The sequence below is a fragment of the Mya arenaria genome, chromosome 15 (assembly GCF_026914265.1).
Source record: "Mya arenaria isolate MELC-2E11 chromosome 15, ASM2691426v1".
Taxonomy (NCBI): Eukaryota; Metazoa; Mollusca; class Bivalvia; order Myida; family Myidae; genus Mya; species Mya arenaria.
This window is the reverse complement of record NC_069136.1, coordinates 35833620-35848083: the sequence shown is the minus strand read 5'-3', so window position 1 is coordinate 35848083 and position 14464 is coordinate 35833620. Positions and strand designations below refer to the sequence as shown.

The 14464-nt window shown below is 34.0% G+C and overlaps 1 protein-coding gene across 1 annotated transcript in view; it reads left to right on the top strand.

The window, feature by feature from the left end:
- Positions 1-14230, top strand: part of LOC128219810 (GTPase-activating protein skywalker-like) — a 37075-nt gene extending 22845 nt beyond the window's left edge. The window contains exons 8-10 of the mRNA XM_052927849.1: positions 1439-1597; positions 4601-4809; positions 5842-14230. Coding sequence (XP_052783809.1) covers positions 1439-1597; positions 4601-4809; positions 5842-5977 — 504 coding nt within the window. The 3' untranslated portion in view covers positions 5978-14230. The remainder of the gene's footprint in view (positions 1-1438; positions 1598-4600; positions 4810-5841) is intronic.
- Positions 14231-14464: the final 234 nt, after the last annotated feature.

Below are 14464 nucleotides of genomic sequence, written 5' to 3'. Positions count from 1 at the left end.
AAAAAATTTCCAGGATGATAATATCGGGGTTAGGATTGAAAGCTTTCATTTTCACACCATTGTACAGCTTAAGGTTTTATTTCTAGGCATTTGCATTGAAAAAATAATAAAAGGTTACACTGTGAAAGGAATAAAAATGCATTTTGAAAGAATTTCAAGAGGGGGGCGGGGAGAGTGGGAGTTATGCCCCTTATCCTTGTTTTGGGCCTGAATCCCTGTCTTCTGGATTGGGATTGTTGTGGTCTGTTAGCCTCCCAGTATGTGCGTTGGGTTCTGAAATACACTCATTGTTATGCACCAGTCAATTGTAACTCTGACCCCCCAACTGCAGGTAATAGCTGGGACTTTGACTTTCGGTCGAGCCAAACCCGGATAAAATCCCCGCTGCAAGGGTTAAGTGTAGCTTTTATAATATTGTGACATTGAAAAAATATAAAATGATTTTGATTTATTGTAGCTATAGTTAATATAATCCACAAAGTTGTGTTGCATCAGTTTGCATGCCTGGAGCAGTTGGCTTGTTCTGTGTTGCGGTTTACCTACACATATTTAATACCATGTTAAATTTTGTAACATTCTTAATGTTCAATACATGCATTTCTTTCCCAGAAAGTTAATTATACCTTGTAAAGGTGTTCTTTACATATAAATTATAAAGAGCAGCTGGTTTTACTGAAATTATTTTCGTTTTGAAAAACATTTCAAGCACTACAGTGCTAATAAATGTCTAATGCATGTATCCTTAAATGATGTTTTTTTCAGCTTATTTCATACCAAAGAGCCTATTTTTATATATGTATGTTATAGCTTGTAAATGGTGGCTAACAAATATTGTTTAACGTTTTGCTACAATTGTATAAACATCTCATTAAGAACCATATGAATTTCACATTAGATTATAAATTAACCTGCTGAGTGATGGCTATGTTGACAATTCTCAATGGTCGTGAATTCAACCCATTAGGACCCAGGTTTCAGAGATGGGATATGTTTGCAAATTCTTTATTTTCACAGTATTAAATACCTCCAGGGACCCCTCCACCCTAAAATATGAAATGAATAAAAAATTCATTGATTAAAAAAAGTTAACAGGAGGCTGCTTTTCATTGTTACTTTATTTGTTGTTAGTTAAGATAATTGAAAGTCCAGTGTGTTTCAAATTTGAAGTTACGGGCTCTAGGGCTACTTAAAAAAGCTTCTGCAGCAGGTTTCTTCACCTTCTTTGACTCCCATTGGAGGCCTTGAGCACCGCCCATACCAATCGTCAGAATGGTTTCAGCCCTTCAGCTGCCAGATCATCACATCTCTGAGTCAAGGAACTATCTGATCCAGAGTTTAATATTTTAACCATTAGGCAACCACATCTGAAGTATACAAAAAGATATATTTGTATATTTTCATATATATATATATATAATTATATATCTCTTGTTTTCAGTTGTACGCTGTTTGGACGTGGCTGCCTACGAGATATGCAGTCTGCCAGCCCGAACTGCTCTTTACCACTGAGGAACATGGAACCAGTCTGGTCACCTTGTACCAGCGTGTGGAGAACTACCAACCAACCATTATTGTCATCAAAACCACTAAGGATGAGGTGAGAATTCGGTCAATTGTTATTGTAATTATCACCACCACGACCACCATCGTTGTTGACATCCTTGTTCATGGTTGTCGTAAGACTCATTTTATGAGTACACTAACTTCAGCTGCAGCTTCGAACACCTCTTGAACCTATGTAGACTCACTTAATGTGTACTCAATATTTTGCTGCATGTTCAAACAACTGTCTTAAACCTTGACAGACTCACTTTATTTGTACACATTCCTTGGCTGCAGATTCAACCACTTCACTTAAACCTAGGCAAACTCCCTTAATGTGTACACAAGCATCATGATCATCATCATGATCATCATCATGATCATCATCATCATCATCATCATCATCATCATCATCATCATCATCATCATCATCATCATCAACATCATCATCATCATGGTGTCATTTTGACAATAATTGGGAATTACAATTTTGCCTTGAAAAGAAAAAGAACTCTTTTAAAAAATGACAGCAAAGGTGATAAATCATATGATAAAAGCCTTTGTTAATGAAATAGAAACTCTCCCATACTGTTGCAGGTTTAGGGTCAATTGTTTAATGTAATAATAAAAAAATATTATCCAAAACAGCAATTTCGTTTTTTTTCCTTCACATTTAGGATTTTTGTAATCTGTGTAAGTATTTGGAATGGGGTCTTACTTCTTCAATAAACACAATCACAACATAAGTTGAGAATGGGAATGGGGTCTTACTTCTTCGATAAACACAATCACAACATAAGTTGAGAATGGGATATCAACATGGTGTTTTCCTGACAGTCTTGAGTCCAACATTACATGGGAGCATGCACCAGTTACATGCATTTGAAGTTCATTCCATACTTGTTTAAAATTTATCAATGTTAAATCACAGGAGTATTCTGCCTCCTTGCAATGTCCACTCTTCTGGGAAGCTATGTAGTATGTATACTTGGAATGTGAAAGTCACGTTATACAGTGTGTGTGTATACCACGTGATAAATTACGTCATATATGCTACGTCGGAAGGCAGCTTTTTGTAAAAAATGAAGACATAAATCAAATATTTCTTTTCTTTTACAAGACCATTTTAAATGAAACAAAGGGCAGTCTATGCCGCTTAAAAAGCCCTATCTATGTTTTATAAATGAAGTTTGATAAGGTGACTATAGTTTCATCAACACTTGACAAACCTGTTTCCAAAATAATGTTTTGACAGTGCTCCGTCAGACGGCCGTATTGTGAAAAGGTTTGTCAAAGTGTTTTAAGAAACTAAACTCTCAATCAATCTCTGGTAAAGACCGAAGGCGGGGCTCCGTAAGCGGCGTAGACTGCGCTTTGTTTCATCTAAAATAATGAAGAAATAGTAAAGTTATCATTGTTTTAAGTCTTCATTCAAAGCATAATATTGCCTTTCGCCATAGCATTTGTGACGCAATTCATCACATGGTATACACACACTGTTATGAGTACAGATAAATATACCAACACTAAACTTTGCTGAAAATGACAGCGAGTTTCTTAAACGCGTATTGACACTCAAGTTTGAAAATAAAAACTACATTATGTACAGTTATATAATTATGTTGTATGGATACTGGTAATATATTTAGTTTGTCTTTGTAGACAGTATGCTAGCTGAGACAAAGCCTATTGTTACATGGACATGTCTGATTTATTATGTAGTATAAATATATTCCTAGTCTGCTAACATCTCTTTTCATGGCTAATAACACTTGCTTCAATTCTGAGAACAGGTGTTTTACGACAAATATTAATTAATCACATCTATATTTTCACTGTATGTTTGACGTATTTCCCTGTAATAGGATATATTTGTCTTGGTCAGCATTCATTTCAATGTGATTCTTTGACATTTCTGAGTTCCATGATCGTACAGTAATTATTGCCGTGACGCATGTATACTCTCATTAAGAACCTTTCCTTGTTTACCTTATATATCCATTTGATATATTTAAGATATATTTTAGAAATAGCAGCGTGTAGTAAAATTGGTACTTGAGTTCTCGGACAATCTTCCAATCTAGTACTCGGGTACTCGATTTCTCGGAAAACTTTTTTTTTTGTTTTGGGTTATACAAGTTCATGAAAGTCACGATCATGTACCATGCGCTTGTGTAGTCAATCTATTGGCCATTTCCATCTACAGAAAAATAAATGTTTTATTTTTTTTAATTTGTCCTTATTCATTTATTCTATACATAAGTATGTGACGCTACAGTTTAGCACATGTGAAGAAGTAAACAATATATATGTCAAACAATTATCACGTCATAAAAGTAGCAAATGAGCTACACTCAATGATGAACAAAATACAAAATTATAATAAACAAAATTTCATAGCATACATGTAACTTTAAAATACAAAGCTTGGTTAAGGTAATACCATGCTGTGGACTTCGTGCGAACTGCATAATTAATTGAAATGTATGTTAAGTTGTTTACTCAATAAAATATTATTTCAGAATGACAGTTCTTCATGCTATAAATTTTTTAAAACCTTGTTCATATTCAAAATTCCTTATTTAAGATATCCACCAATTAATTGTGATGATCAATTCAAAAATATGCCTATTAACGAGTCAATGCTGGTAACAGTCGTTCCTAATTCGCTCGTCAACGTGCATTGGTAAAAACTCTTTAATTGCTAAACAATTTAATTGTGAAGGAGGTGTACCGCTATCAAAATTTTGCTAATTGCCATCAGTGCTGTTGCTAATTAGAGCTCTTTGTTGACAGTTTGTTTAAATCGCAACAACTGTCATTTAATTTGTTAGGGTCAATTGGTCAATTTAGTACATAGTGGGGATAAGAGGGACCATACATTTTCCTATTGCCAATGAGCCAGAATATTCGAGTAGTGAATTAGTACTCATGTACTCACACCATTTATCGAATACTCGAGTACTTGGGTACTTGTTGCCATCCCTAATACATTTATGTATTATATATCTGACAATATTCGTACCACCAATATCATTAATATCTTGGTCTTTTACAGATATTTGGTGCCTTCTGCTCCATGAAGTGGTCCGACCGGCGCCAGAAGAGCCAGCTGTTGTCGTACTTCGGGACGGGGGAGACGTTCATCTTCACACTCTTCCCTGAGAAGAAGAAGTACGACTGGGTTGGCCTGACGGGAGAGGACATTCCAAACACAGCCAACATGTTCCAGGCCGGAGACAGGTCCATTCTCACCATAGGGGGAGGGTAGGTCACTGTTTGTTAGATTTGTTGGACTGGTCCAAGTTGACTGAAGGTTGTGTGCCTGTGTTGAATAACAGGTCCATTCTCACTGTAGGGGGAGAGTAAGTCACTGTTTGATTTATTGGACAGGTCCACGTTGACCGAAGGGTATGTGACTGTGTTGTAGAATAGGTCCATTCTCACCATAGGGGGAGGGTAGGTGACTGTTCGTTAGATTTATTGGACAGGTCCAAGTTGACCTAAGTTTGTATGCCTGTGTTGTAGATCAGGTTCATTTTGACCATTGAGGGAGGGTAGGTAACTGCTTTAAAGTGTTATGGTGCAGATCCATTTTCACCATAGGAGAAGGTATTTTACAACTTTGTACAGTTTTTAATAGGACAGGCCAATTACATGCAAAGGGGGAATGGCTGTTATGGTGTCAAGACATTAAAACCAAAAAAATATCTTACCACATAAGAAGGAGAAGAAACCATTGAATTTTAATAATCATTTGTTATGAATAAAATAGACCCCACAAACGCGTAAAGTTTATTATCTTTACTATCTTTTTTATAATCAATTGTTAGAAATAAACATGACTGAAAATAAATCTAAACATTGTTTCATAACTCTTGTTAATCATTATTGTGTTATTGCCCTTGATATTATTAAGTGATTAACACATTTAAGTGAATGTTAAAAAGCTGGTTATTCTTTGTTTCGAAATAGCCTTATATTAGCCATGTAACAGTCTGGCCAGTCCATGACATCGGAAACATTGGTTTTCTATGAGACATGTTAGTATAAGCTGTAGATGATCTTTAGCAAATTTTGAGTAGTATATATTCAAGTAATCTCTCTTTGTTTCTCTCAAGTTCCAAGCATGAGAAGGCAATGTATTTTATTGGATGAAAATCTGCTCCATAATCTGCTCTAAAATAAGTTTGACATTTCTTCAGAGTTTGTGATTAATAATAGACAGGCATATATGGTCATTGTTGATGGCATTCATTTAACATCAAATCAAGTCATCTCATACTGTTTTTCATTCAGGCATGGTGAGGCAATATTTCTTGACCAGAATCTCCTTCACTGCCGCTCGGAGAAATGTGACACCTTCAACAACGAGCCCCTCTCCGAGAGTGAGGACTTCACTTGTAAGGTTGTCGAGGTCTACGGACTGCAGTAGGGATCGCGAAATACTGGGCATCTAGAGTGTAGCTTCTGGAGGTTGTGCGCTATATTGTAGCATCTGCAGGATATACCTGTATGCAATACTGCATCAGCTTAAGAATGTATGCAATACTGTGGCATCTGTAGAATATTGCAACATCTTGAGGATGTACATGTATGCAATACAGCATCATCGTAAGAATGTTTGCAATACTGTGGCATCTGACAAATATTGCAACATCTGGAGGATGTACATGTATGCAATACGGCATCATCTTAAGAATGTATGCAATACTGTGGCATCTGAAGGATATTGCAGCATCTGAAGGATGAACATGTATGCAATAATGCATCTGCAATACTGCGTCTGCAATACTGTGGCATCTGAAGGATATTGCAGCATCTGGAGGATGTACATGTATGAAATACTGTGTCTACAATACTGTGGCATCTGAAGGATATTGCAGCATCTGAAGGATGAACATGTATGCAATAATGCATCTGCAATACTGCGTCTGCAATCCTGTGGCATCTGAAGGATATTGCAGCATCTGGAGGATGTACATGTATGCAATACTGCGTCTGCAATACTGTGGCATCTGAAGGATATTGCAGCATCTGGAGGGTGTACATGTATGCAATACTGCTTCAGATTAAAAATGTTTGCAATACTGTATCAGCTTAAGAATGCATGCAATACTGTATCAGATTAAAAATGTATTCAATACTGTGACATCTTTATCAAACTGCTTCATCTGGAGGATGTACCTGTATGCAATACTGCATCAACTTCAGGATGTATGCAATACTGAATCAAATTGGAAGATGTACGTAATATTGCAGCACCTTGAGATGTAAACAGTTCTGCGTCATCTCAAAGATGGATACATACTCCATTGGAGGGGTGATGCAGTATATCTTTTTAGCCATAATGGATGCAGTACTGCTACATAAAAATGAGGGTGTATAAAAATCTGCATTCATTAATTTGGTAGATGCAAATGAAGATTCTGAACATGTATGCTAAACTTTTGTAAGCTTTACTTTTTACAGCACATATTGTAATTTATGGATTTCAACTCCAATTGTGAGATTATGGTGTGCGTTGGTAGATTTTATTTGTTGTTTTCTTTTAATGAAAGAATGAGGTTTATTTGAGTTTGTGGTCTAAGGCCAAATTGCTAGTAGAGTGGAGGTTCGAACTGGGGCAACCAGGATGATAACCTAAAAGTTATCTTGTTATGGCCTACTTGATGTTTTAGTGAAATGAAAAGATGAGCAAATTTTACAAACAAAGATTTTATCAAAATTTGTTTAAAGCGCATTTGTATGCAAATGCGGAATTGCTGGTTGAAATTACTTTAAAACCATGTGCCTCATTTAAGTTGAATACACACTCTGTTTTTGTTGTGATGTTGAGTTCATCATGTTGTGTACCATTTGTGACATTGGTTTTGAAAATATGTCTTATCCATGTATTTCATTGAATGTGGAAAACTGATAATTAGGCCAAATAAAAGCATTATTGTGGTTATGGTTAGTACTGTTCCCTGATTGACCCTATTTTTAAATCAGGACCTTCATTATTTTTCTGCTAAAGAGATAAAATAAATAAACAACAAAATTATTGTTATATTAACTTTGTGAATCTATTATTTGTACAAATTGATAAAGTTTTCTTGCATTGTGTTACTCTCTCAGTGACAACGTTTAAATGTCAGAATGTGTATGTATGTTTGTATGTATCCAATACGATCCAATTGATATACACACTTCATAAGCAATAAAACAGTGTCCAAAATAAAATATTTGCCTACCTTCCTTGCCTGTTTTTTTGTTAGCATGTCACAGTAACCACAACATTATTTTCATTTGGCCTTGAAGAAATAGTAAGTACTATAGTCCTGTTGCAGAAAACATACATACATGTATCTCTTTAAAATTTATTTATATACCGTAAGCTTTATGTCTCAGACTCTTTTTATTCTTGAAACAGAACCTGGTAGACGTTTGAAATAGATTATATTGTTATTTATGCATGTCATTATAACCTTCTAAATAATTCCATTATTTCATTGTGGTAGATTTATAGCAGTGCTGCACTTTTGAAAATCCCTCCAAAATGCAAAAATCTCTCCAACTTGGTGCATTGGTTATTGAAATTGCTCCAACTTGGTGCACTGTTGAAAATCTCTGTGAGGTAATAATCATAGTGTGTGGTCTATTGTATATCTCCCAGTTATATTTATACTCCCGACAAACGAAGTTTGAAGGAAGTATATTGGAGTCTCCCTGTGGTTGGTTGGTTGGTTGGTTGGTTGGTTGGTTTGTTGGTTGGTTTGTTGGTTGGTTGGTTGGTTGGTTGGTTGGTTGGTTGGTTGGTTGGTTGGTTGGTTGGTCCACAGTCTTCCTTGTTAAGAGAATAACTTGAGAAAAACTTCTGGATGGAATTAATTTTAACTTCATACAATGATAGAATATAATAGTAGAAAGTGCAGTGTTCAAAAACCATAACTCTATTTTAGCCAATTACAGAGTTATAGACCTTTGTAACTTTTCCTTGTCTCAAACATAACTTGAAAACTACTGGATGGAATTAATTATTAAACATCATACAATCATAAAGCACAATGTACAAGACCTTTGACTCGATTTCAGCTAATTACAGATTTATTGCCCTTTGTTTCTCTTTTGTCCGGAGCATAACTTGAGAACTACTGGATGAAATTTAATTAAACCTGATACAATGGTAAAGCACAATGGGAGGAATTCCAGTGTACAAGGAGAATCATATCTCTATTTCAGAGTTTTTGAACTTTGTTACATTTTCTTGTCAGCAGAGAAACTCCTAAATTACTCAATGGATTTTTAGTATACAACATACTTTGGTCAAGCATACGGTTAGTGGAAATGCGATGTACAATTACCTCAATGACTCATGGCCTCTTTTCAAATAGATAGTTTTGCCATTCCTTTGTCCAGGTGGCATTCAAGGGTATTAATTTTGTCACTTCCATGACATCTCTTCTTATTCTATTACATATGTTGAACTCTTTTTCATTCCATGCAAAAAAACAGCATTTTTATGTTTATATTGAAATAATCTACCAGGGAAGTAAAGTGGGGTACTTATTCAGTGCGGGTAATGAAGTAGGGTTATAATCAAGAGGGATGATAAATTGGGGTACTAATCAAGTGGGGCAAAAAGTCAGTAATAATCTAATGGGGTAATAAAATGGGACAATGATCTACATTTGTATTTAGGTAATAAAGTGGGGTACTTATCTAGTGGGGATGAGTACCTAACGGGTGATAAAATGGCATTCTGATATAGTTGGGTAATAAAGTGGGGTACTAATCTTGTGGGGGTAATAAAGTGGGGTACTAATCTTGTGGGGGTAATAAAGTTGGGTACTAATCTTGTGGGGGTAATAAAGTGGGGTACTAATCTTGTGGGGGTAATAAAGTTGGGCAATACTCACAGTGTATGTTATTTGTCTACACCAGGTGATTTGCTTTGTTTATTGTCAATATTGAATATTGTCTTGATATCTGATGTATGCTATGAATCTCTCACATTGTAAAAACTATGTTTATTTCACTATCTTTGTGATACCTTGGTCATGAATTATGCAGGGATGTGATTTGTCCGCGGATTCGCGGAAATCCGCGGATTCAATGACCCACCCACCCCCAAAAAAAAATAATATATATATATATATATATATTTTTTTTTTTTTAGTTGATTAAAAAAGTTACTAGAGTGCTTTTGGTTGTTTGAGTTGATATTCCTGTGTGCATTAAATTTCAAGTCAGAAGAACCCTCAAAAGAGCTTCTAAAAAGCCAGTTTTTCTTCTAAGGCAGTGTGCTTTTGACATCAAAAGGGCCATAAGAACCCATGGCCGAAATGGTTTCAGCCCTTCAGGTGCCAGGTCAATCACATCCCTGATTATGGTACATAAAATTTTGTAAATAATTCAATTATTATAGGTCAGTTTTGTAAGCAGAATAAAGAAAATATTTTTTATCTGTTTTTATCATGTTCAAAGGCTTAAACGGATTTAATTTTTCTATGATTGAATATGGTTCATTTGAAAACTTGTTTTAAACAGAATATTACACATAATAATTTCACATTTTAATCAATGTTAAACCACATGTTTCATCTTCAATGATTATTTTCTTTGTACAATATATGTTTAGGTAAACAGGTGTAGAAATATAGATATTACTAAGACATTCAGCAGGTAGATTAGAATATTTTTAAACTCGTCTCATTTTTCGAGATAAATTACTTGAGGTATTGTGCTAACCTTGGTGTTGTTTTCATCAGCGTTGGTATGTATTCAACCGTGGCCATTAAACTTGGTACACATGTTGCCTGCAACCTGGCCCCAATATCACAAAAAACCTTAAGTCAAATCTCAAACTCAGTCTCAACTCATTTAACCAGATAAAAGCATAATATACTTCAAAATCTTGCAAGTTTTTATACTTTTTGAAAACGTATTTTCTCATAGGATCTGTTGATAAACATATTTTGTCAATAATTCAAAGAAAACTTATTCTAGAGCAAAAATTATACTTGAGTATTTTATAAAGAATACAGAATTGTACTCAAGTACTTTTTTGGCTGTAGAATATATTTACATAGGAATTCGACCAAAGGCTTTTATCAGCATATTTTATGATAGAATGCGCTTATAAAACTGTAAAAAACATATATATATGATTTTTAATAAATGTTAATGCTAGGGGATAAAATGTGTTAAGACTGAGTTTGAGATTTGACTTAAGTATTTTCATGATATTGGGGCCAGAGGTAGTAACATTATAGAGTAAGTATGTACCCAGGGGTGGTATTCAAAATTTAACTTAAGTCAATCTTATGGTCATGCATCATTGATTTCATTCACTGTATTGGTCATTTATTTATAACAAGCAATCAGATTAGCTACATCGTTCTTAGATCCAATAAACACCAATATTAAAAACCAGCCCAGAGCTTTGGTTTTGATTATTTTTGAGATATGTCACTTTTTGGCTGAAAAAAATTAGACTAGCATTGGCTCTTGTTTGTTTAAAAGAGTGAATTGTCTAGTGTATGAAAAATAGTGTCCTATAAAATACTATAAAAGTGCTATTTATTTAAATATGGAAGCAATAGAACTTTAATACTCAAAACAGCCAGGTTCAGTATGTTCATGTAATACTGTTTACTGTAAAAGTACTCAGAAAGTATACGTTTGTAGTTAATGAGGTTTTAGAAACCAGGGTAGAGGATGTTTTACCAGGATTTATTATAAATGCACAACATAGGTCTATGGAGCACAAGGTTATAGGTTGATGCCAAAATATTTTTTTAATAATTTACTGCATTATTATGTTACACACATTTAACTTTTAAAGGGACTGTACACCGGATTGGCACCAAAAAAAGTTTTCTGTAACGAATCTCAGGACAATTATTTGATAGAATGTGTTACGCTTTGATATCATAATTGTAAAAAAAGTACCAAAATATAAAAAAAAAAAATGTATCGGAGACCGGGTTCGAACCTGTGTCGCCAAAATTGCAGTCCAGTGTTGTATCCACTGTGCTACAAAGGCTTACTCCGAACGAGTGGTATATTTAAGCTATATACCTAACTTGGTAATATCACGTGATAACATCGACTAGCCAATCACACATAAGGAATGAATTCTACTAGGTAGACATACCCAGTAATCTTTTTTAATGGAAAAATACGAAATAACTGCTAAACTTAAATAAATTGTAAACTATGTGATACTTCAGTTAGTAAGTTTCAATGCATTGTACACATTAATACCAAGTTTATGTCAGTATTCGACAATTTTCTTTTTTTCTTGCAAATTGATCATCTGGTGCACAGTTGCTTTAAGTATCAAAACAAAAAAGCACAGCAGTTGTGCGCAGATAAAATATATAAGCCTTTATACATGCTTTTTTTTCAATTAATAGCTACTTGCCCACAAACTTACCTGTAAAAAGCGCCAAAGTATCGCTTATATTTTTTATCAACCTTATTTTATTGTGCTCCATTAAATGTCCAGCCAGATAGTTTTTAGCTTGTCTGCTTGCCTGATTTTATTTAGTTCAAATGTTTTAACAAGAAAAGCCATTAATACATGTATTTTCTAGCTGTTTTAATATTTGATCTTACTGTGGCAATTATTTTCAAAGCAGGGTATCAAATACTTTGTAAATTTTCTCGACAAACACTTATTTGTAAAAGCCTTGGCATTTTTGCTTGTGTATTTATGTTCCCATTTTAATAATTATTTTTCATGTATACTATCGTTTTAGAAACGGAAGGTTGGTTGGTCATTTTGACCAAGTATTTTTGTTTCAGGCAGTAAAATATATTTAATTGTAAGGTTGACTTAATTATTAACATGAAAGAAATATTATCTCACCATATTTTATTTCGCACTCATTGATATGCTTGTGAGGGCACGATGTCCTTTGCTAAGGCGGCTTTTATCACTTCTTACTTAGTGTTTGCTTATGTTTCCACCAATGGTATCGCTGGACGAATTATCATTTCATTATATAGAAACTCTTTGACAAGAACAACCGCCAAAACTCCGTTTAGTCAATAATTGATTTTAATGAATGGATTATGTAATAGTTAGATGACATGAAGTGAATTCTTAATGATTAAGAATGGGCGAAGTGAGCGTAGCAAACGAGTCCTTCTTAATTATTAAGCACTCACTTCATGTTATCTTCATGTAACTGACTTAGAATACAACCTCATTGGCTGATACATTTTCAATGGAAAATCTGACGCAGGGATTGTGTATCAGATGATTGGCGGACCTTGAAACACCCGCGAACGTTGAAATTCTTAATGTCTACTACTTAAATTAAGTCTACTACTTAATGGTCTGCAGTTTCATTGGCTGAAAATGTAGGTTGTATTCTAAGTAGCGGTTCATGCATGGGCAAACTGGCTAGAAATTTGTTAGTGCAAACTAATGCTAGCTTACTGTAATAGTTAAGTAATTCAAAACAACATTATTATTAAGTGTTATGACACATACTGATATAAGTATTGTGATACAGTATCCTGTTGTAAGTAGGTGTATCTGGTCATAGTGGAGTAAATAATTGTATCTGTAAGGCCAAAAGAAATTTTCTGTGTTTCCACAATCATCTAAAAAAAAAAATGGGGGTAGGTAGGAGGGTATAACTTTTCTTTTTTTCTTTTTTTTAATGGGGAGAACTGGGATTCTGTACCAAACCTACCTATATCAGGGTATATCACTTTTGAAGATAGTTATAAAATATAAAGTTGTCAGATTTTAACTTTTTCACTAAAAAAATGCACATTTTTAAAAAAAATAATCACTACAGCAAGAAAAAGTTGTAGGGTTGGGAGGAAAAAATGGGGTTGGTTATGTTAGTGGAAACAAACTATTGTGTTTTTTTACGCCGTATTTAGAAATGTATTTAGGTATTTGCTGTAAACTGTTCTACAGTAATTGGCTTTTTATGTACATGTACCGGGTATATGAAGTAAAAAAAAAAGTGCTGTGTAGTACATGTAGCTATTGTATTAGAATGTCTAAGGACAGATGTTATAAAGTTTTCACAGAGAGCTTTTTTTTTAAGCAGACATTGGGCCGATTGTTCAGAACTTGTTAATGTTAACAATGTTGTTAACATAATTGTTGTTAACTTTCAAAGCATTACTGCTCTGAATGTTTAATAGATACACTTGTATTATATTATCTGCAGTATTTATAACAAGATTTGAGACATCTGTTTCAGCTCTACTTGTTTTATTCAAGTATATGAGCACAATTCATCAAATAGTTAACATTTTAAAGTTAACAATGATGTTGTTAATTGCGTTGTTTATTTTAACAATTTTTTTAACAATTGGCCCATTGTGTGCCATGAAAATGTGAAATGTTGACCTAATTTAACCTATTTATCGGGTTACACTAAACTACATTTACTCATTCTACCTTGGACCAATTAAATATTCTTACTCCCAGATCCTACTAGTCTGAGATTTTAGGCTGGGTTTACAATTGCATGAACTATATACATCCATATCTTGTAACCTAATATTATAAAGTTCGCTTTTGTAGCATTCCTAGTCTATTTATTACAAATGTTTGTAACAATATGTATATAAATGGTTGTTATTTTGTTAGCATATAGTCGTTCCATATGTTATGTTTTGTTAAATTGTATGCAATGCAAAGTAAGAAAATAAATGTGTATTATGCGGATATTTTGTAGTTATGTCTGTTTCCAAATTGCTGCTTTTATACAAGCTTAAAAAAGGTTTTCTTAGGATTTTATTAATTTTTTTTTTGAAAGTTAAGAACAATGTCACGATTTCCAGAAACAATACCAAGTCCTAATAATAATAATCCTAATTCCTACAACTTTATAGGAATAAAGTAAAACCTGAGTGAGAGGGATAATGTGATTCTGTAAAATTTCGAGTATTATTGTGTAAT